This window comes from Catharus ustulatus, chromosome 6, assembly GCF_009819885.2.
Source record: "Catharus ustulatus isolate bCatUst1 chromosome 6, bCatUst1.pri.v2, whole genome shotgun sequence".
NCBI classification, from domain to species: Eukaryota; Metazoa; Chordata; class Aves; order Passeriformes; family Turdidae; genus Catharus; species Catharus ustulatus.
In genome coordinates, this window is record NC_046226.1 from 25,203,987 (window position 1) to 25,217,422 (window position 13,436).

Genomic DNA, 13,436 nt, shown 5'->3' on the forward strand with positions numbered 1-13,436 from the left:
TAGCATGGTAGCAGTGCAAAAAGGCAGCAAATGAGATGCAGACATGTTGTACTTATGTTTAGTATGTATGTACTTTGTTTTTTGTGGCAAACTGGCTTGGAAAAGAAAAATCAGTTTCTAGAACTTCTACCAGTACTCACAAAGGGGCTAAGCTTGCAGAGGGGAGTGAGCTGCAGTGTGTAGGTTATTCTGGCCAGACACTGGCCCTATTTACTCAAAAGAGAGTTCAGCCTAGTAGGGAAGGATGACAGGTAAGTTTCATCCTTATGGGAGAAAGATAGTCCAAGACAGGATGTAAAGGGTCCTGTATAGGGACTTCATATAATTTATAATTAAAGAAAAAAAAATCATTACAGCTGCAATTTCACTTAAAGAAATTTTGATAGTCCTATATTGCTTTAAATAACAAAGGAAGCGAACATTCTCTTTGCAAGAAAAGATAGTTTTGCTAATGAAAATGTGATAATATCAGCAACTTTCTAAATGACTGTGTGAGAAACTACTAATGGTTTATTAATGATTCCAGTATGCTACTTATTGAAGTCTGTTTTCACTAATGTGATTTTAGATGATGACAGTTAAACACTCACAGGTGTAATATGTAGTGATATACATGTAAGAAGGTGCAATTCACATCAAAAGGGATCGGTTTCTATTCCCAGATGAAGTAACACCTCTTTTTTTTCTGCACTTCTGAATAGCCTGGTATTTTTGTTGGCAGCGTTGTGTAAATGGAGAAAAGCTCCACTTCTTATTTGCAGATTATTACAGTAAATTGAATTGTTCAAGAGCAGCTGACCCACAAGTTTCTACAAGTTTCTTACAGTGTATCTGAGCATATTTTACAGTGTGCTTCAGTCACACATTCTAAAAACTCAAGGCACAAGCACAGCTTGTTACTAAGATAGGAGTAAACACTTTTGTGTTGATCAAAACATCAAAAAATTATAATCACTATGCAGAAAATTCAGGAAAATATGAAGGTAAGGACAGAGACTAGTGAGCAGCTCCTGTGGGAATAATGGGAAATGTTCTTGCATAGGAATTGAATAGTAATAATATTTGGCATAATCCTGCTTTCCTAGCCTTTCAGATTTTAAAAAATAGGAAAAAAGTATTAAATTATTAGAAATATTCAGAGCTTTATGATCTAAAGGAAATTAGTACTTTATACAGATTTTTTATGATGCAGAAAAATTTTAACATCTACAACATGGGTTTAAATATATACAGAAAACAAAAGGGAAATTACTGCAATGCCAGCCAGTGGCCCAGCTGTCCTCAAATATTGTCAAAATCAAGAGGCAATTTAATCAGTGTAGGATTAACTGCAAATAAGTGGAGAGGTTTGCCTTTGCTTGACCAGTGCACAGCGCCTTGTATGGTGGCTTGCACAGTGGCTACATCTGTGCTCGTAAATGGAGCAGCAGCCCTGGAACTCAACCTCCTGTACTGTCAGATACTCCCTGGCACAGCTTCATCCCTGGCCAGCCAGCACTGCTCCTGGGTGTGGCTTAGGGGCTGCTCAAGGCAAGGAACCCTTCCTAATGGGCTGGTTTCATGCAGCCAGTCTGTTTTGAATGGTGATAGCATTCCATGGTGCTAATAAAGCTAAGAGGACTCTCTAGGCCAGCCAGCAGCAGTGCCACAGACAGTCTATACAGAAAGATATAGCCAATAATTCTGATCCCATTAGGATCAATGCAAAACTAACACTGAATTTAAGAAGACATAGTTCAGGCCTCATCTGGCTGATGCTAGCCAACATTATGTCTCAGGTACTTACATGCATTGAATTTCACTTCAGTGGCTGCTAAATGGAAGTATTTGACAATAATTTATGACCTGTAACTTAAACCTCTTCTGTCAGTGGGCAGGTACTAGAGGCTTAGAGTTATCAAAGCTGTACAAGGAATTTGTAGAAGCTGGTTTGCAGTTAGTCTGAAAAATATTAAACTGTTGTTAATTTGGCTAGATTTCTCACATACTTAATTTCATTACAAGAACTATTTTGTTAACTTTGTATATTTTGCCAGAAAAGAAAGTTTTAAAGCCAGTCTTGTAATATTGGTAAATATATTAAAATTATAATATACAAAAATTGTGAAGTAAGAATACTACACTTGTGAAATAATTTTAGCTATTGACTATGTATTTGCTGTCCATGATCTGTAACCTAAGTGGAAAATGTGTGAAAGTCTCTGAATGAGCCTTTTAGCTGTCAGCTTAACTATGCAGTAAATTTGCATCCCAATTAGGGATGTTTGCTGCCTATTTTGCCAATAACAATATATTTTGTAGGTTGAGTGATCAAATTACATCAATCACATATGTGGGTTGTAAATATCCACAATAAATAATTTTTCATATGTTCAGTCTATTCTGCTAAACAGACCATTTATAGCCAACCTTGTGCTCTGTTTACTGAACGTGGAATAAGCCAGATTTTTTTCAATGGCCACTAGTGCATCAACCATAGAGAATTAGCAGCTATGCCTCTACCCTTGCAATGAAATTATTTTGCAATGGCATCGACTTTTATACTGCATTTCATAGGTGTCCAGCAGCTTTCGCTTCGCAATTTTTTATCATAATTAGATTTGCATTTAAATACTGCTTTCATTAAAACCTTTGCTCACTACCACCTCCACGTGGCTGCCACATTGCTTAACAGTGTGAAATCCCCTCACACCTGTTAAAAGCCCCCTTTGACAAGCGGCCAAGACTGATTTCAAGTTGGGCACTGCCAGCCCCTGCCACTGCAGACGTGCCTCCTTTTAGCAGGGCTGCTGCATCAGACCAGGGGTGCAGGGCAGTGCATTGTCTTGTAAGAGAAAAGGGCTCTGAACTTCTAGAGGTAAAGAAGAGATGGGAAACCCAAATGAGCTGTTCAGCTTGGTAAGTAAAACAGCAGACAATAATTTTATTGTGGTAGCTTTCAGATCCATGCTAACATAGAAGTTCTGTGTAGGAATAGAGAGTGAAAAATGCATGTGGTACAATGGACTTCATGAAATAGTAAGCCAAGTTGATTTAGGTGAAGACTGGGTCAGAATTAGTAGGGGAGTAACCTCAGAACCACTAGGCTCTGCTTTTAGAAAAAAAAAACCTACTTTTGATTTTTGACACCTAAATTTATATTGAATCTTTATACTAATGAAGTTACCCAGATATTACAGTGATTACTTTCATTGAAAAGCCTTTCTCATGAGGTTTATGACATAAAATCAAGTTATAGCAAAGCTGGTGTTGACTATGGTACATTTGGTTAGAGTCCAGTTTTGTGAATGGGCAAAATGTTTCAAAAGGGTGTTCTTTTCATCTCTAGATACCGGAAACATTGGCTTTATTCTATTTGCATTTAAATCACTGCAGGTACAAAATCAACAGAATTTTTTTTGCTAAGATCTTTGCTAATAAAGGGTTACAATTCTTGTACCACAAGCAATGCTAATTTTTTTAAGTAATCAATGCATTTCATGTTTTGTGAAATCAAGGTATTGAAGTTTTCTGCAAGAAATAAAGAGCTCTGTTGATTTTGACATCTTTCTTAAGACCTGTATGAGCTTCATTCAATGTATATTATGGAAGTTTTAATTTATTTTTCTTGTTACTAATCTGGAAATTAAAACTTCTTTCTTGGTTTCTTTTTCATTTAAAAACATACAAGTTTAGGAAACAAAAAACTTTCTTATTTTAACATTGTGCTGATGTTATAACCCAGAGAGATCATTTGTTATTTTAATGATGATTTTCTATAATTGAAGCACATTCATGACAGAAGTAAGCTGCATGTAAGGAATCTGATGTAGCAAAAAAGTGTCTCTCTGTTGAAAACTGATAGCAAAACCAAATTATGTGCATAGGAAATGTTCTGGAACACACTTCCCTGTGACTTCCACTACTTAGAGAAATAGGATTAAACCTGCTTCAAGGGACTTTGACTCCCAGATAAACTCTGGGTTCTTTGATGTCCTAGAAATGCCAAAGTAGGAGGTCTTTCTAAAAGATCAAATAAAACCCAGTTGAACTGTGAACTGTGAGCGAGCAAAGAAGTTTTTAGATGCACTTCTAACCTACTTCTAACTTTTACCGTGTGCACATAGTAGGGTTCAGAAACAATCTGTTGTAAATTCTTCAGCCAATTAGCTGAGTGAATTACCACCGTTTATAATGCGCAGAACGTGGAGGCTCTCTTGCCGTTGTGCCGAGTTGGATTGTTAATAGCAGGAAGCTAGCACTTCTCAGTACAGTGGATCAGCTACATGTGAAAATAAATGTAAAAAACCTGGAGGGGAATGGCAGCAGACTGAGATTAGTCTTTATTTAATTTAGCATTTGGGGGTCCAACACACAAATGAGTGTTTTAGTAGGCTTCATGGTGGAAGTTGCTGTCATTTGTAAAATATTCTGGCCAATTAGCTAATAGTGTGCTTGGATTTCTCCTGTTTTGATACAGTAATACTAAGTACATTGTGAAGCCCAATTATACAAATCATCCCCATATGCCATACCAGTCTTTCTTTATGAACTGTGTTTATAAATCCTGTGTGAGGAAATGTGTACTTCAGCAATTTAGACCATGTGTAAAAACATAGCCAATAGGATTGTCAAGAAAACAAGTTCCAGCATAGGAAATCCTAATGTGTTCCGCTAAAATAACACGAGTGTGTTGTGTGAGTTTTCTGATTAAATGCTTATTACTTTATAGTGCTTAACCTGCACAAGTCTTTCTGTTTCCCTTTTTTATTCTTTCTTTCCTCTTTTTTTTCTTTTTTTGTAGGATCCAAATTTGGAGTTTTTGAGGAAATTTGGAATTGGACTAGTCTCGGGAACAATAGCCTCAATTATTAACATTCCTTTTGATGTTGCAAAAAGTAGGATTCAAGGACCACAGCCAGTTCCTGGAGAGATCAAGTACAGAACCTGTTTTAAAACTATGGCAACAGTCTATAAAGAGGAAGGGTAAAACATTCTTATTTTAATAAATGTCCAGACCTCTGTTTTAGTTCATATGGGTCCATAAAACCACGTTGTTATATTTCAGATTTGATGAGGACCGTTAAGCCACCCTGAACTCACATATCAAAAAAGCCCAATGTAACATTTTAAAAATTTATTTTAGAATTACAAGGACATATCTTTCTACTACATATGAACTTTTACAAGAGGCTTACAAGATGATTATTGCATTGTCAAAATTTATGTTCCCCAAGTAAATACTTCATATATTTCATGTGTAAGTTTTTCAATTCTTCATTTTATAAAAGGAAAACATGAACAGAAAACAGACTATTTCTCAATTTAATCTAATTGTAATTTTGCAGGCCTCTGTACCTTTTAAATTATTGCTGAAATAATTAAACTGAGGACAGATCCTTGTGGTAATAACATTTTCCAACTTTTAAAAATATTTCTTAAGTGGTGATTGAATTGTGGCTTTGATATTCAATTATATCAGTCATTTTGTCCCTGTATGCAGCTGTTGTTAACAGACTTGTCTTGAAAGTAAACCCACCTCACTGATTAAAGTCGTATTTCTGATTGGCTAGGCTCAGAACATTGGTTTTGTGACTGAACATTGATTAACTTTTACTCTTCATCTGATCTGCCTCTGTAAAATGTTAAAATCCAGATACAGTTTGCTATTGAATACGTGTAATTTCAAATAATTGCCTCTAAGTGCTCTGCCAGCATTTTAACAAACATGTGCTACAATTCCGTTCTTCCTTTTGAGCAAGAATATTGTTTGAAATGTTTTGTTTGTTATTCTTCTGCTACAGATTTCTGGCTCTGTACAAAGGCTTGCTTCCCAAGATCATGAGGCTGGGTCCAGGTAATTTTCCTTCTGTCATTTCTATTTTGGTTTTGTTCTTGTTTTCTCATCATATTTTTTTCATTTTCTTGAGAAAATGTAATGAATGTCAGTCAAAAATGAATCAAAATATCTTTCACTTTGAACATTTTCTTTTTCAAATTGCATAATCTAGTAGTATCATGGATGGATTTGGCTAAACGTGTCTAAAAAATATCATTTACACATATACATCAGAGAATTGCAGATCCAGGTAATTGCTGGCTTGTGCAGTTGTTTTGTTCATGGACAAACCAAAGTACATGCAAATGACAGAACTGTAAAACTTCTGGAAGTTTCTTAAAGTTTCCTTTTCCTTCTAATGTGATCTTTTGAGTTCATTAGAACTATTCCATACCTATGTGCAGTCAGCCTAAAATTTAAGTTAGAGTCTCTCCGTAAAATGCACTCAACCAGTCAAAGGACAGACCAAGCATATCAAATTCCAGTTATTTTCTTCTTCTATGCTCTATGAGGGCAGACACTGAAAAGCTGATAGCAGAGCTGGGAAGAGACTTGTATGGCCCTGGAAAACAAAGAGGACAAGGATATCTTAAAACTGGGGTTGTTGTTTGACCCCTTCTTACTAATTGTTATTCCAAAAGTGAGAGCACAGTGGTTGAGAGCTGTATCTTCTTCGGCTTTTAGAGATTTTTTTTTTCCTAACTGGTTTTGATTAATCATGAAAGCAAAGCACTGGGCCCTCAGACTTTGTCAGCCCACAAAGGCAGTCTACAACAAAAGAGCAGAAGCCCCAATTTGAACAGTATCCCATTTCCATGAAATTGTATTTCCAGTTGTTCAAGCTGGTTGTTTAATATGCAAGAACACACATAGGTAAAGCAAGTAGGTACAGAGCCAGTTCTGCAGTATAAAGGAGGCATTAGGTTTGTCTGTAAATGTTTGCATATCCAATCCATCTGGCTAAGTACTAGACCGTGCCTGGTTATTGTGCAGAGTGAGGAAGAAGTTGGGGAGGGGAAACAAGGAGCTCTGGAGCTAAAAGCCTTTTCCCTCACACTCCAAAGATACTAGATTACATACAAGACAAAGAGAAGGCAGTGTTTAGCTTTCCCAGCACTTCTTAGCACAGCAGATTTTGGAATAAAATTTTCCATCTTACAAATGGCTGTGCATTCTGGCCCAATTCCAGCCAGTCAGTTACATGTGAACTTCATTCTAAATACTTTTGTAGTTATATTGGCTAACTAACATATAGGTTTAACTTTCTGATGAAACAATAATACAGTCTTTATTGTGACTGGGAAGGTAATTCCTTCTTCCAACAGGTGAGTGTTTACAAGAAAAGAGATACACGAACAGATCACACAGTACAAGATCTGGAATCAGCCTTAACTTGAGTTCACATCATCTCTTAGACATTGTGTCTATGATTTGTTTGTTGGTCAAAGTCTTTTGCAAACATCTGCACTCTCTAGCTGTCTGTGAGCTCCTTTCCATAGAGGATTTCAAGTCTGATGATGGTTCCTTAAGATAAATTATAGGGAGAAACTCAAGTAGGAATTCTGTGTGCCTGGTTGTCTTAGCCTATCCCTGGAAAGGTGAGCCCAGTTCAGCAGAGGTGCCACTCCAAGCCACCAGCTGAATCAACAGGCAAGGGCAAAGGCAAGAAGATACTTATGCCCCAGTGCTGGCACCCACAAATAATACATTTTTACTCATGCAGCCTGGTTCTCTTTATTCATGTTCTCCAGCTAGAAGCTTCTCTATGTGTTTAGTTATATATATACCCTCTGAAATGTTCCTATTTTAACCTTATACAGTAATTACAGTCTTGTTACAGTCTGGCTTCACTAACAGTAAAGATATTTTATGGCTTTCAAGCCGGGATTTTATACTGTTACCAAGTCTAGCAAATAATGCCATTTCATTAGATCAAAACTTTGCCTGTGGATTTTTAGCCAGGAAAGATTATACTCACTTCCACGCCATGGTTTACTGCTTTAGACATGGTGAAAACCTCTCTTGACTCTTATCTGGAAGTGGTTTTATCATCCTGAACATGATTTTTTGTCATTCCACCAGTCAAGTGGCTCTTTCATGGCCAAGTCTGATTAATTAGGCACACAAATATACATATATTCAGATTTAAAGTTTCACTTTTAGAAGAACAACAGAAAAAATGATCTTGAAAAAGTATTAGGAAAGATCACACTGAGGGTGAATTTGATTTAATATACAAGCAATTTATATCAACTTTATGACACCTACTATTAAGTAAAATTGGTATGGTGTATGAATTGGTGAATTTTTAGTGGACTTGGGAAATAGTAGAATTATTCATTTTGTAAATAAGGCCTTGCCATATTATTGTTTATATTGCACACTAGAAATGATCTATAAAATCTTGAAAATACTGGATTTTTTATGTAGTAAAATGATATCTTTTCTTCCAGGTGGTGCAGTGATGCTTTTGGTTTACGAATACGTTTATGCATGGCTTCAGGACACAGTTAATTACAAGTAGCATTCTGAAAAATGTACTCTTTTAAATTACATGCATTTTAAAATACACTGTAATAAAGCAAAAGTGATTCTTATCCTTTGTAGTGTTGAATACCCTGAGATTGCATTGATGTTAATACAGTTCCAAACAAATATGATCCAAGAAAACATTTAAGTACGTGCGTTTCTGCAAGTGTATAATTAAATATCACTTGGCATTTGTAATTGTTTTGCTGGACCAAGAGAAAATATAAAGCGGACATAAGACAGTGAGTTTTTAAAGGACAAATTGAAATTTCTTGACACAAAATCATTCTATGTAATAATATACTTTTAAAAAAATTTCAGCTGAAATGGCAAGATAAAAACATTCAGGGTATTTTAAAGGAAAAAATAGAATAATTCTAGGGGGGTTGATACTAAGCTAATGTAAACTGACAGCTCCATTGGCTCCACATTAAGAAAATTATCCGTTCTCTCCAACTCTTCAGTCTTGGGTCCGGTTTCAATTCAGCCCAGTATGATTTCAGCATTCATGGAAGAACTTTTCAAGTTCTTGAGAGTTTAGATAGAAAAGGACAGCCACAACCTTAAAAACATGCATACTGCTAAATATCCTACTTGTTCTTAGCTATACATATGACATAAATCTCATTCAGATCTTGGAAGATACTGAAAGAAATCAGTATGCATCAAGCTACATAAAAATGCAAGCCAACATGGGATTCATAGAAGAAATGAGTAAATAAATTAACAGAAAAAAAGTAATTTTAGGCATATTAGATTTTGCTGCAAACTTTTTATCCACTTTTATATACTATCCCAAAAGAGCTGTCCTGTGACAAAAATGCTCAGTGCACCTTGACTGCCCCTTTAGCCTTTCATTTCCACCATGGAATTGTGAAACAAAGTTGTAGACTGATAGCACATCTGCAGGTGTAATTAGCTAACCATACACCTTGAAGAAATGCACCTTTCTGTAGACAAAAAAAAATTCTCTGAAAGTAAAATTTAATATAAATACACTGTAAATATAAATATTCCAGGGATGTACTTGTGTTCTTACTAGCCATTCTAACTCTGTGAAATACAGTAAATTCTGCTCTGCTAACTGAAGACACTGTTTCTGTTCATGGAGTTGTGACATTATACATTTTCTTTTGAAAAACTCTAAATAATTTTAAATCATGCATTATTCTATTATAAAAATGTCTCCATTATCTAACTTTATTTGTTGTCAAATAGCACGTATCTTGCCGTTACTGAAAGCTTCAATATCTCCCCCATACTACATTCACTCTGTTAACAATAAGGTCCTTCCTCTGAAGGAGGTACAAACATTTTCCTCAGCAATCCTAAAGAAGTATCTTTCTGCATTGTTATTTGAAAATGGCATTTTACATGTGAAGTCTCTTCTTCACAAGTGTTTTTAATGCATTGGAAAAGCAAGAAAATAAAAACCCTTTAAAAAATAAAAATTAATATCTAAAAATAGGAATATGTCTTAAGAAATTTCAAGGATGCCTGTATTAACATGCTCAATCAGCCTTTCTTTTGTCTGAATTTGGCAACAATGGCTTTTCATACCTATGCTATTTCATAGCTAAAATCAATAAAATTAGCTCTGTTAAAGTTTATGGTTTCAAGGCAAGTGTTCCTCATTGTTGCATTTTATTATCAGTACTTGGCAAAAGAGAAGACACTACTAAGATAGATTCAAAAACTAAAGCAAAGTACTTTATAATTTGTCTTTTATTAATTTAGAGCATTCAAAATATAAAAATAAAATGCTTTTAACATACTGTATATACATATATAGCCTTCAGTTTTACATCCTTTCCAACATGATTTTTTTTCAGTTAATAGCTCAGCCTGATCTTGGATAAAAGGAGAAACATTCAAAAAGAGAAAACAGCATGGTATGGGAAACAGACCTATGAATGTGCCAGCCCAATGCCCCATTACTCCTTGTGTAGCGTGGGCTGAAATTCAGCTTTACACCAAAGATCTTCTGAACTGGGACCATGCAAACACAGTTTGGTTGAAGGGAGTATCATCAGGCTTCACTGATTTCTTTGGAAACATTTAACACTCCGGGAATGAAGTGTAGACTTTCCAGATTAAAATTTTTTTTAAATTTAATTCTGCACCCACATATATTAAATATATCCCAAATGCATCCATTCACCTCAGTGGGTTCATTCCAGATTTATACCCTTGTACTTGACAGTAGCAGTTAACCCTTATTTATTATTTTTTAGGAAACAATTTCCTTTTCCTTTTCCATTTAAGGTAAAATGGTTTCGCGTTGTGTGGATAGTAAGTGAACATGCAGTCTTCAGTTTACCCATGAGTATAAGCACTGAAATAGTCCTTGGGCAAAGAGCATTCTACATCGCAGGTTTACATTTTAGAAAGAAGTTTGTGAAACTTCACCCCAAAAAAATCCATCACAGGCAGTTCACCAAGAGCCAAGGTCAGGCACTTTTGCTCACTCTGAGCAGCACCTTGTGCGCGCAGCCCCGCTGACTTCCCATTCAGGGGTAAGGTATCATGTACAGCAGGCAGAGGCACGGAGAGCTGTACCTAAACAAACACAAAACAAAAATGGTTTATGATGGTGTATCCCAGGGGAGGAATCATTCACATAATGTCCTGTCCTTGTTTAATAAATTATCCTGGTTTAGCTGAAGATAATGGAAATAACTGATAGAAGCCAAGGATCCTTCTTTCTGTCTCCCGAAATACACTAATTCCTCATTGGAGTGTCAGCAAAGGCAACTTTTATTCCAGAATTGACCTCATGTTACTCAGGAAAATTTGGAAAACTTTTTAACACAGGCATATTATGTTACAGGCTTGTGAAGTCTTGAAGTTCCAAAAAGTTGTGCTTTGAAAAGCTTCTCTTCCTTTTTTTTTTTTTTGTTTTCTTTTCCCTTTGGTGCCCCTTGTTTTAGGTCTATGGAAAACAATAGGTAGACTCACACAATAATTCTGTAATCCAGTAGAACATCTTAGTTGAAAGCTAAAATCATCTTGCCAACTTAATCACTTATCTACTTGATCTTTTTCTTATCTTTTTTCCTCATTTTGTCTTTAGTGAACAGCTTGTCTAGTATTAAAGTGATTTCTTTTTCATGATGCTAAGGCTCATCTTATTTCAGTTATAACAGCATAAAGGCAGACTAACATCCATCATGTCACTTACAGTGTGGCAAGGGGGAAATGCACTTGTGTGCGCTTTACCTTTAGTGGTTTCAAAGAACACCACAAAGTGTTCTACTTTTTCAAGGGTTTCAGCATCTCATTAAAGCTAAACAGCTGTTGAATACCTTTGAGGCTGAAGAACATGAATCCCATCCAAGATCAAATCTTTGTTTCCTTGGGCCAAAATACAGTATCTGTGTTCTTTACAGAAATGCAGTTCTGTTAACTAATTTTTAGTGCAAGAAGTAAAGGTGACAGCAGCCAGCAGAGTCCATCCATATTTCAGTGGACATACTGTACATGACATAAATACTGATCACTTAGATTGCTATGAAAATTTGCCCACAGCTGTCTTGGTGATGAAAGATGGAAATCCACAAAAAGTGAACTATATTTTAAGAGGGAACTGTATTTTACTTTCCCACTGAATTAGTGTTTAATATGGGATGCAGATAGAACAATATATGAAGAATGATATTTTCTCCTTTGCTTTAGCTATGTCTACAGTAATTTAAGTTATTGAAAACACTTTTAAAAATACACAATATATTAATAGTCTGTGATGGATATGAAATATCACACAAGGCTTTTTTTTCCACATTCATATTCTGAACATACCTACAGCATGGGAAAAGCATAATAATAGTCAGAACTTTATTATTGCCCAAGGAAAACAAGTAAATTTTCAAAAATCAGAATGTTAGCCCTCTTGGGAGTAAAGTTTAAAGCAAAATAACTGGCACGGAGTACTTGCCCCTGCATACAGAAATGTAGAAAGGAGATTTGCTAATATTAAATAATATCTCTGTTTGTAGCACCACCACCAGTATATCTATAAGGGGAAAAAATGCTTCAGAACAACAATGTAAACTTTACCAAGAGCCATACTTTACATTCATTAAAGCAGAAATTAAACACAAGGTCCTCTTTTAAAAATTACAACATAATCTGGACACAAGTGAGCTGAGAATGATGGTACAATTCTGTTTCTCAGTGGGGTTTTCGTCTGATAGGGTTTTTTAAGCATCTCTGCACAGGTTGCACATTAAGAGCATTTTCCTCTACAGTTTTCCATTTTGTTCAGGTATTTTCCACCCATATCTGTTTGTACACTTCATATCAATGTGGTGTTTCATGAATCTGGGAGGCTGGGTATAGCTGTGGAGAGTTACTTAGCTGGATTTCTGTCTTTGACTCTTCTGCCAAAGAGGTAACTATTTTATAAGATGTTGAAGCCTGCACTGTAGGCACAAAAACATGATGAAAAACCCCTACCTAAATCTCATCACCTATCATCCCACCATGCAAAAACATAGAAAATAACTAGAAATCATCTTCTTAACTTAAAAAAAAAAAAAAAAAAAAAAAGGTAAGAAATGTACTGGAAGGCAAAAAAAATGCTGTCAAAAGCCTCTATTTACAAATGGATAAAATCACAAAGATGTTACTACTGCCTGACGATGGCAACATGCCAGAAGAATCTGAACACCACCTATTGCCTTCATTCATATTTGATTACCAAAACCCAATAAAACAACCGTAAAGGACCTCTTAATAACAGTGGGTTGTATAATCTCATCAATTAAAGGGTTGTTCTCTAGGCAACTGGCAAACAATTCCCGTTCAGCCACCTTTGCTGATTCAAGGCATAGCAGAATTTTCTGTGGTGATTTTTCTTTATTGACTTTTGCACAAATCTTAGTAACAATTGCACATTTAGAAAGTTTGTGATGATTAAGAATAAATATGTGTGGTTTGACCAGGAGAGAGTGGAACAAGGCTCCACGAGCCCTTTGAGGGACACAAAGTCTTTAAGAGCGCAACACCACACTTCTCTCAGTTTCTGATGTTGTCTTCAGCTCTTTCAATCCCGAAAGCCTCATGGGGGACAAGTCACGAGGAGAAATGC

At 35.8% G+C, this 13,436-nt stretch overlaps 1 protein-coding gene across 4 annotated transcripts in view; it reads left to right on the forward strand.

Moving 5' to 3' along the window:
• Positions 1 to 9,966, forward strand: part of SLC25A21 (solute carrier family 25 member 21) — a 234,743-nt gene extending 224,777 nt beyond the window's left edge. For all 4 annotated transcript variants that reach the window (XM_033063843.2, XM_033063844.1, XM_033063845.1 and 1 more), the window contains 3 exons: positions 4,784 to 4,965; positions 5,784 to 5,836; positions 8,272 to 9,966. In XM_033063843.2, the coding sequence (XP_032919734.1) occupies positions 4,784 to 4,965; positions 5,784 to 5,836; positions 8,272 to 8,342 (306 nt within the window). In that variant the 3' untranslated portion in view covers positions 8,343 to 9,966. The remainder of the gene's footprint in view (positions 1 to 4,783; positions 4,966 to 5,783; positions 5,837 to 8,271) is intronic.
• Positions 9,967 to 13,436: the final 3,470 nt, after the last annotated feature.